Raw genomic sequence first — 13,954 nt, 5'->3', positions numbered from 1 at the left:
TTATTTAATTATATATATATGTATAACTTAAAATAATATAAATATTTTTTATTATTTTAAAAAATATTTTATTAAAAAAGGATTTGATGCTGGGATGAACCGACAGCGGCTGATTTCGATTTGAATTCATTGTGATTAGTGTGTATTTTATAAAAAAAAATATATATATATATATAAATAGGTAGGTTACCATATAAGAATGTACCACATGGACTCAGCTTTTTGATGTTTCCAAATGTGAAGAAGGCATCATTGCAACCCTAGCTATACAATAGCCAGATTCATATATTCATGACCAAATCTTACTCCCTATGATTGCCCAAAGCTCCACTCCCCTTCTGCCTTTGATCATCACAATCTCACCACCGTCGAAGTGCCACCACTGTGCTGCAAAACATCAACTAATCTATTTGTTGTTGTTTTTTTTTCTATCAAATTTTGATTATCACCAAAAAATTAAAAGAACCCTAATCATATTTTCCCATTTTGGACAAAACTGACACTGTGCTATAATGCAAAACTGCTTTCTTGTTTTTACATTTTCCCCACAGGATAATATCCCTCATGTCTCCTATCGTGCCTGGTACAATCGGCTAACTTATCTAAGATCTTAACACGTGTCACTGGGCCCACTGTAAAAAACTAATTTGCTCTCCTTGGCCCGTGTTCTGCAATCTTCCGTGGACAGTTCACCTTCATATGGGGAGTGAAATGCACGAGCGGTAACTGAGAATAGGGTTACTCTGTCGGCATTTGGGTGTTAAAAAGCAAAGGAGCTATTTCCAAAATCATTTTGCTGTTTCCAGGGACACTCTTCGATGGAGGAGGAAGTTCCACTTACCGTAGTATATCTGGAAATAGCAATTCTGAGTGACTAAACCATGCCGTTTTGGCGTTTCACCCGGGTTCATAACCGGTGCTTCTGCTAGTGCCAGCTTAATTAACCCACTTCTCTCCTCCTCCTCCTCCTCTCCTCTCTCTCTCTCTCTCTCTCTCTCTATACATATATATGGAAACACGGAGGTGAGGACAAAGCACCATTTGTCTCTCATCAACCTCTGAAATCCCCAAGCTCTGTTCAAAATCAAACTCACCTCTCTGTCTCTTTCTCTCTGAGAGGAACAGTCCAGACTTCAATGGCTGCTCCACTTCCGTTCTTCCTCTTGGAGCAAAACCAAGGAACCTCCAAAATCCACACTGAATCAGGTTCTTCCAAACCCGAACCCACAAGTAACCGGGGCAGAAAACCAAGCAAAGGTCCACCAGCTTGCAAGAAACAGCCCCAAAGAGGTATGGGTATAGCTAAGCTAGAGAACCTCAGGTCCCAAGAACGATTGAAGCAAATGAAGGAAACACAACTCGAGTCTTTTAATTTTCAACCCGCTCAGTCTCTTGTGCCTGATCCGATTCATAGTGTTCCGATTCAGTTTGGCCCAGTAAGCTATGGCGTACCCATGTTTAATGGTGGCAGTTTTTTGGGTCTTGACCAGGGTTTACTGGTTAAACGGATGGAGAATGGTGCGCTTGCTGAGTTGAAAGGTAATCCTAGTTCGGGTCAGTTTTTGGTGAATCCCTACGTTTTTGGAGCTCCAGATACGAGAGTCTGCGGTGGCACTACTGCTGCTGTGTTTGGGACCTCGAAAGAGCTCTCTTCAATGCCAAAGCTGATGCAGCATCATGAGCACGCTCCCTCTCATGTCTGCTTTAAGGTTTGTGTTTGAGGCTTTTCTTCTTCTTCTTCTTCTTCTTCTTCTTTTCTCGCGAGGGGTCGGGTTGGGGAGGGTGGGGGGCGGGGAGAGGGGGGATCAGTGATATTAGTATTTCCGTTTGTTTCCGGGGGAATTATGTGAAAGAGAAAGGAAGGAGGACAACAATTTGTGTTGAGCCTCAAACTTAACCATGTCATATACACTGTTGTTATCTCTAATGAGTCTGAGACATCTCTTCTCCCAGATTTTTAAATAGCTTGTCCAACCCTCATGTGTATATATATATATATATATATATATATATATATATTGTGATGTACTCGTGTGTCAGATTCTTCTAGTGCCTGGCTAATGTTTGAATGTCTCAGTGGTTTCTGTTTGGCTTCCAAGAAAGTGAGGAAGGAAAAGAAAATAGTTTGGAGTTTTTCATTCTTCTTTTCTAAATAGATCTCCATTCTCTAACAAAGTTAGCCACATGGATGGTTTTACGTAGAAGACTGACTTGAGGGTTTTCTTATCTCGTATCCCGAATAAAAAAGCATTTCTGATTAAGTTATTATGTCTTATTTCGATACAATCTTCAAGTAAATTTTTTTTATTTTAATATTTGTTATCAATTTCTAATGAAAATCAATATTTTTTGCAGAAGAAGAGATTCATTATTGGGGAGAATATTGGATACAACAATGGAGCAAGAGAAAAGTTTGGAGAGATATCATCAACAAACAATGGTTCTGATTCCCTGGGATTGAATCTTGAAAATCACATCGACTTTAATGATCAACTGGGAGGATTCAGTAATAGAGCTGCAAGAAGTGCCTTCCATGCCAATCACAATCTAAGCGATGTAATTATATTAATCCAAGCAAATGGAGTAATTCTTATTTTCTTTACGATTTCCATGATGAATATCAATTAACTTGTTTGGTCTACGTGGGTATTGCAGGGTGTAGAGGTAGTGGCAATCCACAGGAAGGGAAACCAAACTGGTGGAAGTGTGTTGATGGAATATGAGTTTTTCCCGGAAAAAAAGAGTGGGAAAAGCAGCACATGTTTCAAGGAAATGGAATTTCCTGCAGAAGCTTCTGTTGCATTAGTGGGAAGTGGTGAAGCTTCCTGCGTTACAACTTCTGATTACAGTGGCTACAGTGCATCTAATGCTGCTTCTAATTCTGTTGATTTGTCCCTCAAGCTTTCATATTAGAGGCAAAGAGTAATGTCTATTTTGGTTTTGATGCTTTTGGGTATCTGTGTGTGTAAGATTACCCATACCCTATAAACCCAAAAAATTTATCTTCCATTTCGTTCTTGGACTGATACACCTACCAAAGGAATGCCCTATATATGCTCTCTCTCTTCAAGATTGTCAGAACTGCTTAGCTTTTATATGATCTGACCATTGTTCCACTTATAATCTATGTCCTACTCTTGTAAATCTCTATTAATTGTTTGTCACTAGCTTAGTTACTCTTATAAAGTGTTGATAGATCTACAGGGAATAGCATATTTAAGTATATAAATATTTCAGATACCAAACAGAGTGTCAAAATCTTTTGGCTACCCATGTCGGTGCTGTACCAGTACAGCAAACATGTCCGAAAGAAATTTTAGTTGGATGCATCACATTTAATTAGTGTTGTTTTTTGTTGTTTGTACATGTTTTAAAATTCTGTAACTTGTAATCTAGTCCCATCTGCATTAATCACATTAAACATATAACTAACTCTTATACTAATGGCTTTGCATGGATTAGGTTATTAACTGTTAACCACTTCTATCATGAAATAAGATTACAGAAATTTCTAACATTTTGGTTTAGGATTCATAAGAAGTTTTATAACATGCACATGCAATATGAAGAAGGGAAAGAATGATACCAAACAAGAAAATTAATTAATTTGTATTACCTTTCGTGAAAACAACTCTTCTGCATTTCTTTATATATATATATATATATATATATATATATATATTAAAGTATATATAGCTTTTGGTGTGTGAAGCTGAAAACCCTAGAGACAATCTCTCACTTGGTTTTGAGGTAGAATTTAATAGGGAGAAGGATTAGTGATTTCTGTTATAGAACAAGTTTACATCTGTTAAGTGCTGAAACACAAGAAGAGCATCTCTGGAATACCGTTTATGGGAGTCAAGCAACCTTTTTAAGGAGTGCTTTAAAGAAGGCGAAAAAGATGGGTAAAAAGCATGGCCGTAAAGACAAGTAAAGTTAAAAATGTAACCCTTGTTTTTTAACAGACATACTGGTGACTGGTGACTGGCTGCTGGCTGGCCAGTAAGCGGCTGCTAGGGCTGGCTACTGATGAGAGCACAGTACAGATAATGTACAAATCCTGCACATGCAGGCCACAGCACACTATATAACACACACTAGTACTAATCTGCAATAAGTATGTATATACAGAGAGAGAGAGAGAGAGGTTACTGGTAGTCTGTTGTTAGTTCTCAGAATAGTATTAGTAGAAAGGCTGTGAGGAAGCTTTTTCTAAGTTCGTTTTTATTGGTGGGTTGGTTGCTGATCAGTGATCAACCCTTGTCCTACTACTTACGATCACTCATCAGCTTTATTACCCTCCTCTCTCTCTCTCTCTCTCTCTCTCATCCCATCTCTCTTCTTGTATGTTTTTTTATTGGCAACAGAACTCTCCTTTTTTCTTATCTGTTGTTGTCTCTTTGCATCGGTGATGGTGATGTTAACTCCATTATTATTTGATCATTTTTCTATCCTGTCTTGTATCCGTTCTCTTCTTGGTAATCGAAGGCTACCGTTTTTGCAGAAGTTTCAACCGTACCCTAAAATTTGAATTATTTAAGAGCTGCATGCAAAAAAAGATGGATCCTTAAATAAATATATATATATATATATATAGATGTCTGGAATTGATATTTTGACTGATCTACAAAAACAATATGATTGAATGGGAAACCATATAATAGAACATAGAAAAAGAACGTGAACGGCAGGATTCGAACCTGCGCGGGCAGAGCCCACATGATTTCTAGTCATGCCCGATAACCACTCCGGCACGTCCACTTTTGAGCTTTTGTTTTCTTATTCCTTATAAGAACAGAAAGTTTGTAAGTTAAATATTTAATTAATGCATGTCCAAATAAATTTCATTTTATTTTCTTACATTTCCATCAAACCAAAGAAAGGGTGAGAGAAGAAAATTGACTAAAGAAAACATTGGGCTAAGGTCCCACTAAGAGAGTGAAGGCCCAACCCACGTAATGATTTATTCCCGTCACTTTCATGGGTTTCTTTTGTCTTTATTATATACTTTGCTCTCGGCTTTCCTCCCCTGTCCCTGTACTACCCACCTTACTTGCCACCATTTCTGTGCACTTAGCGTTTCGGTTTCTCTACCTTCAGCTTTCAAAGATGAATCCTCAACAGAACTCTGTAGATCCCGACCACCCTCAGCTCCCCACCATCAAGATCCACCACCCCTCCTCTCCTCGCCACCCCCACCACCTCGCCGCCACCCCTACCCCCACTGCTGGCGCTCGCCGCAAGATTGGCGTCGCCGTCGACCTCTCCGATGAGAGTGCTTACGCTGTTCGCTGGGCCGTCCACCACTATATCCGTCCAGGGGACGCCGTCATCCTTCTCCATGTCAGCCCTACCTCCGTCCTTTTCGGTGCTGACTGGGGTCCACTTCCCCTCCCCAGCCCCACCCAAACCCCTACTCACTCCTCACAGCATGACCTCAATAAAGACAATTTCAATTCATCTCATGAAGAGCACAGTGATGACAGTACTCAAAAACAGCGGCAGCTTGAGGATGATTTCGATGCTTTTACATCATCGAAAGTGGCGGATCTCGCCAAGCCGCTGAAGGAAGCACAGATCCCCTATAAGATCCACATAGTAAAGGACCATGACATGAAGGAGAGACTGTGTCTGGAGGTGGAGAGGTTGGGGTTGAGTGCGGTAATCATGGGGAGTAGAGGGTTTGGAGCAGCCAAACGAGGAAGCGATGGGAGGTTGGGTAGCGTGAGTGATTACTGTGTGCATCATTGCGTGTGTCCGGTGGTGGTGGTTAGATATCCAGACGACAAGGACGCTGGTGGAAATGGTGAAGGCGAGCCCATAGTTAATGTTAACGTCCCTGTGGAGGAGGAAGACGAGGAGGACGCCAACCGCAAAGGTCAGATTTTGCTCCTTGTTAAATGTTAATGGTTTCTGTTTGGTTTTGCAATTGTGTTCTAGGTTCTCTATAGGCTTTCTGATTATGATTAGCCTTCTTTTTTCGTGCACTGATCATGTGCTTGGTTTTGTTATATGATTGCGTAAGGTTTTTTAAAATTTTGTTGGTTTAGTTGAATTGTTGGATTGCTAGTTGCTCTGTGGTTCTTATAAGGCTGTTTACAATGATGAATGCGTCAAGTAATGGAGAGAGTATTTATATAGTTGGATAATTAATTAGCCAACAAACTTAATTTTCTGGAGGTGCTACTTATGATTGTGAAAATTGGATTATGTTTCATAGCAGTAAGATGTGTCATTACTAATTTGAGGGTTGTTTTGATGCAAATTGGTCTAGTTGCAGTGGCATGTCATGCAAGGCAATGTATATGAAACATTTAAGTTCATATTATTGACTTCGTGTAGTCATTCCTAGACCTTTTCTTAGTGCTTCAAGTTGTCTGCTTCTTCTCCAAAGTAGTTAATGGATATTATTATTTATTAGTAGCTAAAGCAGAGGATCCTTATTTATTACTTGCTGCCTCTGTAACTTTGTTGGTCTTGTTGATTGAATCTCTGTACGGAGAGTGGGAAAACGTCTCCTCACAATTGGTTGCAAGGTTATAGTTTCTAGCCTAATGCGAAACTAGTGAAAGGAATATTGAATTAATTGATCATGGGAAAGTTGGGCAAATGATCAAACAGCTTTATTGAATGGTTGCCTATGTTGTTGGATTTATGTAGGGCTTGATCATGTAAAAACTTGAGCATGAAATGTTCTCCCATATTGTCCTTTATCATGGTTAATTACTTAGAAATCCTATATTATCCTGTCTGTTCAGTAAATCTAATGGGGTGAAATGCATCGCATGTTATTGAAAAGAAGAGTGCTAATCTATCATGCTTAGTGACCCAACACGTGTTACAGTGACTAATTTTCCTTTCTTCCACCTTCACTCTATTCATATCAGCAAATGTACAAAATGCTAACTAGCTCATATCTGAATCAGATCTTTTGATGCCTTTGAAACTGTAATTAAACCATTTTGGTTACATATTAGTAAAAAGGCAAGGTTAATACTTGGTTATTAGAGGATGAGATTTTTTTAACAGTGTTTTTCTGTTGCTTCTAAGCATAATCACGGGGTGGGGTGGGGTGTTGGAAGGTTGGTTCAGATTAGGGAGTTATATTATATTCCATGCATCTTCTCTTGTTGTTTTCCCATCTAGAAAAGTATCACTAATGATGCTTACTGCAGTTTTATTGTTCTCTGCTTATGTCTTTATTTATTTCTTAGAATTCATCACAGGACTAGATAGACAATGATGTGAATCAAGGGTTTCTGTGTTCTGTTTAATTATAACATGTATTCAACATCACCATGTGATATAAGGCACTTGCATTTGAGACACTTGGAATATTTATCTAAATGGGCAGGCAGCTAGCTGGTAAACTAGTGAAGAAATTCAATGTGGATAGGTCATAGATGATAAAGGGTGAGGCCAATTAGACTAAATTAGTTGAAAAAGGTAATTTGTGGAACATCTTCAAGGATCTCATATGTTAGTATGTTATATAGTTGGCTAAGCACCAAGTATAATGTGGTCTGATTGAAATATGTAACACATTTGAAATGCAATGGAATACGTTTGCAGCTGATTACCATTATAAATTATTCTGAAATTTATATCATCAATTGCATGTTTTTATTGGACTTATTTTCCCCTTTCACATTAGGTGTTTTTCAAATGTTTTGTCTTGCTATGGGGTATAAATAGGTTATAAGGCAGTATTTTGAGCGTTTGACGCTTATCTTATGTAAAGCGTTGTTCCTTACCATCTCCATTTAATTTCTTTACTTCTTTCTTGGAGAGTTTGTTTATTATTGTTGAACAATGTTTGATTTTGTTTGGCTTGCTTATAGCTTGTTGATGTATATGTTAAAATATATGCCTGATCTATTGCTCTAGAAAGTGCTCAATCTCTACTTTGCTATTCTATCTATGTACACTGTTCATTGTGACCTCATGTTTCTCATCTCTGGTTGAAAAAGAGATAAGTTGTCATATCATGTGTTCTGACTGTTATTTTGCTCCTTGATGGTAATATTGATGTTTGATGGTCTCTTATGCATGGAAACGAGAGAACAGCGATAACATTTTGATCCCTTCTTCTTTCTTATGAATAATAGAACTTCAATTGTTGTAGAAATGTGGTCTTGGGGATCTAATTTCATCCAAATCCTTGTCACAAATGTAGTCTCAGCATCCATATTGTATTTTTAAGATGTATTTTATAGTCATAATATTGTGTGCAGACAAACAAAACCAAGACCTGTAAAAATGAAAAACTGGATGCATAGTCTTGGCATTTTTTATGAGTTCCTAATTTCCATAAGATTGCATGTTAAATGACATCATTTTTTTATATTTTTTCTCATTTAACAGATGTGTAGTCTTGAGCATGGGAGTCTTTAGTTAACTCCACTTCATAGCAGGTATGCTGGCGCCTGGCTGTTGCTTGAAATCTTAATTTGGTGTTTCATTCTTCCCTCCAACTTGATATTTTTTGGCCTTTTTCTTTTTGGATAACTTTATAATATTTCATGCTTTCGCACGTTAATATTTTTTCATCCATCCAAGGGAAACGCGCAGTAGCTCAGTATTTAATACATTAACCTTTCTCCACCAATTGATTGTGCCATGTAGAATCAATTATACATTTGGGCTGCGTTTTTATCTTACAGATAATGTAGCAGTCTTCAATCATCAGAGATTAGGTGGGGCATGGTAAGAGAGACGGTGTCGTTTTTGTTGGCTTACCTACAGTATTGAAGTTTGTAGAAACGCCATCTCTCTCTTGTGAACGGTTCCCATGTATGAATCTAGAGAGAAGTTGTGATATTTGTGTGGTTGATGAATGTAAGGTTTTCAGAATTTTTTTTTTTTCTAGGCCTTTGGAAAGGTGTTTTTACCAGGTTGTGACGTACGTCATTTTTCTCTTTAAGATTGCATCTCTCCGAGTTTATGTGCCGTTTCTAAAAAAATTGTTTTACCCATTACTAAACATCTCCGTTGGGCCGTTTTCATCTGGATGTAGGGCACATCATTCCATCTGTTCAACTTGAAATCGAGCCAAAAGCACCGACGATCGAGATTTCATTTAAAATTGTCACCGAATTGAATTGATTTATATATGCAATCAAATCTAAGCAAAAAGCAACACAACTAGTTTGATCTTGTATAGACATTACAAATTAATAAGAGATATGGTCGCAAATTCAAATAAATGTTTAAAACAAAATAATTACAAATAAGATTCCCATTATTTAGGTTCACTTTCTTTTGAGAATGACTGGAAGTTTCAATGAAATAACAAGTTTAATATATATTACAGAAAATAGATATTTGGAAAAAAAAAAAAAAAACAAGGCCGGAGTGTTGGGATGAACGACATTGCAAAGGCATGCTACTGCATTGTTGGCAGGAGGAGCTGTGAGGAGGTAATATGATGCTAAGCAAGTTTGGATAAGGGGGAGGCAATGCTAGACCAAGGTAGTGCATGCAGACTTGAAGGAAATAACAAGAAAAAGAAATCAAGTGGGAGGCGAAAAATAAACTTGGAATTCTAGGTGGAAAACAAGTAAAATAGGGAAGAAATGAGGATGAAGAGAACAAAATAATAATAATAATAGTAATAATAATAATAATAATAATAATAATAATGAGAGAAAGGAAAGATAGGTGGACGGCTAGAAGAGGAAGATTAGAGAAAAAACAGCAGGGTTTTGTGGAAAGAGTATTTATACATGAGGATTTGGTGGCTAAGATTGTTGCAAGTTGGGTGGTTATGATAATGAAAATAAGCAAAACAAATAGCAGCATGAGCTGATTTTGAACACAAGACCTGGAATTATTTGTAAGTGCATTTTATCATTAGTTACATACGCGTAAGTTCTTATAATTTTTCTAGAAGTCTTATTTCAAAGTTGATTATCGATCTGTAATCGGTCTGTTAAATTCTTTATGATTGGCATTAAAGAATGAGACCTGTAGAAAGAAAACGGTCATGGGTTCACCGAAAAATTTCCGGTGGAGACTCTCTAATGTTCAAATCAAATATGAAAATTTAGTGGAGTTTTTGGTGGAGATCCTCTGATATTCAAATCAGACATGAAAATTTAGTGGAGTTAAAGGAGGAAATAAAACAGAAAAGAGAAGATAATGGTGGTTCTTTATTTTTTCTGTACAATTGCAAGAAATAGATAGGATCTTTTTTTCCTGAAGGAGAGATCATTTTTAGAGTTAGTTCGATGTATAAATACATCTGAATAAAGTTGATGTCGTTGATGTTCCTGGTGCCGTGTACCTTCTGATGGGACATAAATGCCTTTATATAGGTGTATTAAGCGGTATATTAATGATATGTTACAGGAGAATAAATGTTGTATCAATGAAATGATCAACTCGTAGGAGGTTGATTTCATCAGATAATGTCGAATTTATCCAATTTATATAGGAGTGAGCTCCTTCCGATCAATAAAGTCAATCGCATTAACTTTCAAAGCCTCATTGTAGTACAGATTTTTTTATGAGGTTGGTCTGTCCGTTTTAGATTTTGATAAATTTAAAAGTATTGCTAGTCTGATTTTTTTTTACTCAATAGATCAGATTTTTTATTATTCGGTCTAATCAGAAAGAAAGATTTGATAATTCACGTGTATACATATAATGATTTTGGAGATTCAATTTTAGAAGTTTTATTTTTTTATACGTTATTATTTTTCTTATAAAAAATAAATTAATGTAAACTAATCAAATTAGATTGTTTTAAAAATTAAATTAAATTATTAATTTTTATTTAAGATGAGTATGGCTCATCCCATAACTGTCCTTTGCTTAGCAGCTCGAAAGAGAAACCATCAACGTTAACATCGATATTAAAGTAATTAAATTCAATTGATTAAAAAAAAAATACCAACTGAATATGGAATTTTTTTGAAAATTTTTTTTATCTCCTCCTTGGTATTGAAATGATTCCTAAACTAAGAAGAGTCTCAAAATAATATGATAATCAAAACTAAAGTCCAAAAGAAAAAAAAAGTCTAGGAATCCTAATATAGTAGAATCCTTTTGTGAAACCATATCAACATTAATTAAATTCAATTGAAAAAAAAAAAAAACACAAATTGAATATTGAATTTTTTTGAAATTTTATTTTTTTTTTATCTCCTCCTTCATGAAAAGGGATTGGAATTACTCTTAAACTCTGAAAAATCTCATAATAATAGATAATCAAAACTAAAGCCCAAAAAGAAAAAGTCTAGAAACCCTAATATGGTAGAATCCTTTTGTGCAACCGACACCCAAGGCACTGGTATTTCTTGAGCGTTAAGTTGAAACTTTAGTACCAGAATGAAAAAATATATACAGGCAAAACACACAGCTTACTTATCTCACAAATTATAAAATCAATTATAAGCTCATTGCCACAAGAAACAAAATCTTACCCAAGCAACAACAACTAAAAAAAAAAAAAAAACACTGGAGAGCAGAGGCGGAACTCTATAGTTTCAACAATTCCCTTAATCTTTCTTTACCCAAATTGTTTTGCTTTTAATTTTTTATATTTAAAAATAATTTTTATTTATAAATAAATGTAATTTAAAATCATTTTCATTGATAGTAGAGTAAAAGAGGGAAGATAACAGCATGGCAGCACAAAGGATCACAAATTATGTTTTTGCTTTGGTGGCATGTTTTTCTTCGATTCTGTGTAATTTAAGATTTGGTGTTGGCCTTTCCTTGCCCTTCTGGGAGGGAAGGATCTAATTTTTGTTGTTTTTATGGATTTTCCTCGCCTACGTTGATGTTTTTAGCTATTTTTTTTTGTTTGTCTTTATTTCACATAAATTAGACTTGTATTAATATGTTTTTGTTGATGTAACAGCGGGTAAAAAATAATTAAATAATTTTTAAATTAATTTTTTAATTAGTCTAAAATAATTAATGCAAGTTATTTATGGCTAAAATTCACTTATACAAGTTTTTAAATTTATTTTTTATTTGATTTAAAATAATTAATCTGCATAATCTAATATTTTGAGCTAATATATAGATATCCAATTTGTTAGCTAATCTCACGATGGGAAGCTGGTAAGCTACTCCCACTGTTGTAGACGTACTTTTTCTGAGAGGAATCGGCTACGCATGTAGTTGTTTGGCGTGTTATAGTTCTCTTGGCTTGTATGTTCTCCGTTTTACGAAGAGTCCTGGAGAAATTGGTGGATGATGGCTTTTCTGATATGGGATTGGGGTAATGGTGGTTGTTGGGACAGCAAATGGTGCTAGTGAGCTTGAAACCAAATAGTGCTTGATCATTTAGTGTTTTCTAGAGACTATGACTGTTGGGTTCAGTTCAGGTTGAGTTGGGCTGATCTGTCTGGATACTCTGGGTTGGGTTAATTTTCACAAGGTTTACACCTTGTAATTTTGCCCTATGGACCATTTTTTAATGCAACAACTGCACATGCTAAAAAAATATTCAAAATCATAAATAATTTATTAAATTATTAGTATTATAACTGTGAATTGTAAACAAAATATTCATCATAGCTATAGACCAATTATTTAAAAAAATAACTTTTAGATATATAGCTATCTCATTATTTAATTTTAATTTTTTAAAATTCTTTACTTTATCCACAAAATCATGTAGTGTTCTTGTCATTTTACATATTCATTATCCAAAGCAAGAACGCAGCATCAATTGTTTTTATAATTTATACCTACCTCGAGAGAGGACGGGTCTCTTTCAGTATATCTACACAGGAAGATAAGTACAGTACATAGAGAGAGAGCTTTTTATTGGCGCTTTCATGGCGCAATAGCTATGTGAACCAATCATTTTTTTTTTTCTTTCAAAAAGCAATGAGCTTGAACAAACGTTATTTATTTTAGAAATTTTTTAGCAATTTGGAATTGGACCCCACCCTACCAAACGTCCTAGCATCTATCTCATTGTATATATACAGTGGGTGATGAGAGGCATTAATGAATTTTTATCTTCAGCTACGTTAGTTGTTTATATCATTATGAATACTTAATTTTCTTTAGAAAATAAATTATGATAAAATTAAAATTCTCATACAATTTAGGTTAAAATTGATTGTTAATAGAAATGGGTCCCGAATTAATTTGGATCACTGGTAGTTCTCAAAATACATGTATATATATATTTTCTTTTAGTTAGATATGATTGTATTTTTTTTTTTGAAAATAGGGTTTGGGAGAATCGAACTTTAGACCTCTTAAGACTACAAGGATGCACTTTCCACCAGGCTAAATCTCGGAGTGCAGATATGATTGTATTTTGTAATTGTATATTTTTGGAAAGAATTATTCAAGAGAAAGATTATAAATAATGGCGTGATTACATTTATTGGAAGGCTTAAAGAAAGTGGTTTGAACCGAAGCTTTGCATAAACATCCCTATCTAATGATGAATTGAAGTGATCTCTAATTATTCCATCCCTAGCGTCAGACGGCAAGCTCAGTTTGGAGTCCAGGAAAGGTCTCATGATCTCTTATCTTATAATCCGATCCCCATTTGTTTTTTAGAGCAGGACTTGATAAGTCTTTTTCAGTTCCATTTTGATTCTCAAGCTCTTGATTTCGATTTATCGATCTTTAATTGAATTATCTACTTAATTAATAATTAAATAATTATTAATTAAGAAATTACAATATTTTATTTTTAACATTTTAGTCTTGTTTGATTAAGAATAACTTAATTAGTTAATTTAAATTATTTCTATTTAGTTGACATTTTTTACTTTTCGAAAAATTAATATTTTTCTCCTAATGTATAAGAAGTAATTTACTTATTTCAATCCAATTAAATTCTTAACTGTTAAAATCAAAGAAATAATGTTTTATACTTCCTTTTATTTATTTAATTTACTTACCTCCAATTAAATAAAGTCTAAATTACTTTTGAATTTTTATAATTTAAACTAAAGAAAGAAACTTTCTCTTT

General features: G+C 35.1%; 2 protein-coding genes and 1 non-coding gene across 4 annotated transcripts; 2 read left to right on the top strand and 1 right to left on the bottom strand.

Annotated features, from left to right (window-relative positions):
* Nucleotides 1-844: 844 nt before the first annotated feature.
* On the top strand, nt 845-3,127 carry LOC122721941. The gene is made up of 3 exons (XM_043951308.1): nt 845-1,709; nt 2,356-2,556; nt 2,656-3,127. The coding sequence occupies exons 1-3, from the start codon at nt 1,137-1,139 to the stop codon at nt 2,911-2,913; spliced, it is 1,032 nt and encodes a 343-aa protein (XP_043807243.1). The 5' UTR covers nt 845-1,136; the 3' UTR covers nt 2,914-3,127.
* Nucleotides 3,128-4,679: 1,552 nt separating this feature from the next.
* Nucleotides 4,680-4,761, bottom strand: TRNAS-AGA. Its single transcript has one exon. It is a non-coding gene; the product is annotated as a tRNA-Ser (tRNA).
* Nucleotides 4,762-5,017: 256 nt separating this feature from the next.
* LOC110602263 (universal stress protein PHOS32) lies at nt 5,018-8,944 on the top strand. Of its 2 annotated transcripts, XM_021739744.2 has the most exons (3): nt 5,022-5,878; nt 8,365-8,414; nt 8,664-8,944. In XM_021739744.2, the coding sequence occupies exons 1-2, from the start codon at nt 5,110-5,112 to the stop codon at nt 8,370-8,372; spliced, it is 777 nt and encodes a 258-aa protein (XP_021595436.1). In that variant the 5' UTR covers nt 5,022-5,109; the 3' UTR covers nt 8,373-8,414; nt 8,664-8,944. The 2 variants fall into 2 exon arrangements, with proteins under 2 accessions (XP_021595435.1, XP_021595436.1); XM_021739743.2 differs by lacking the exon at nt 8,365-8,414 and having other exon boundaries at nt 5,018-5,878.
* Nucleotides 8,945-13,954: the final 5,010 nt, after the last annotated feature.

This window comes from Manihot esculenta, chromosome 15 (genome assembly GCF_001659605.2).
Source record: "Manihot esculenta cultivar AM560-2 chromosome 15, M.esculenta_v8, whole genome shotgun sequence".
Classification (NCBI taxonomy): domain Eukaryota; kingdom Viridiplantae; phylum Streptophyta; class Magnoliopsida; order Malpighiales; family Euphorbiaceae; genus Manihot; species Manihot esculenta.
Note: the sequence above shows the minus strand (reverse complement) of the source record. Positions and strands in the feature narration are given on the sequence as shown.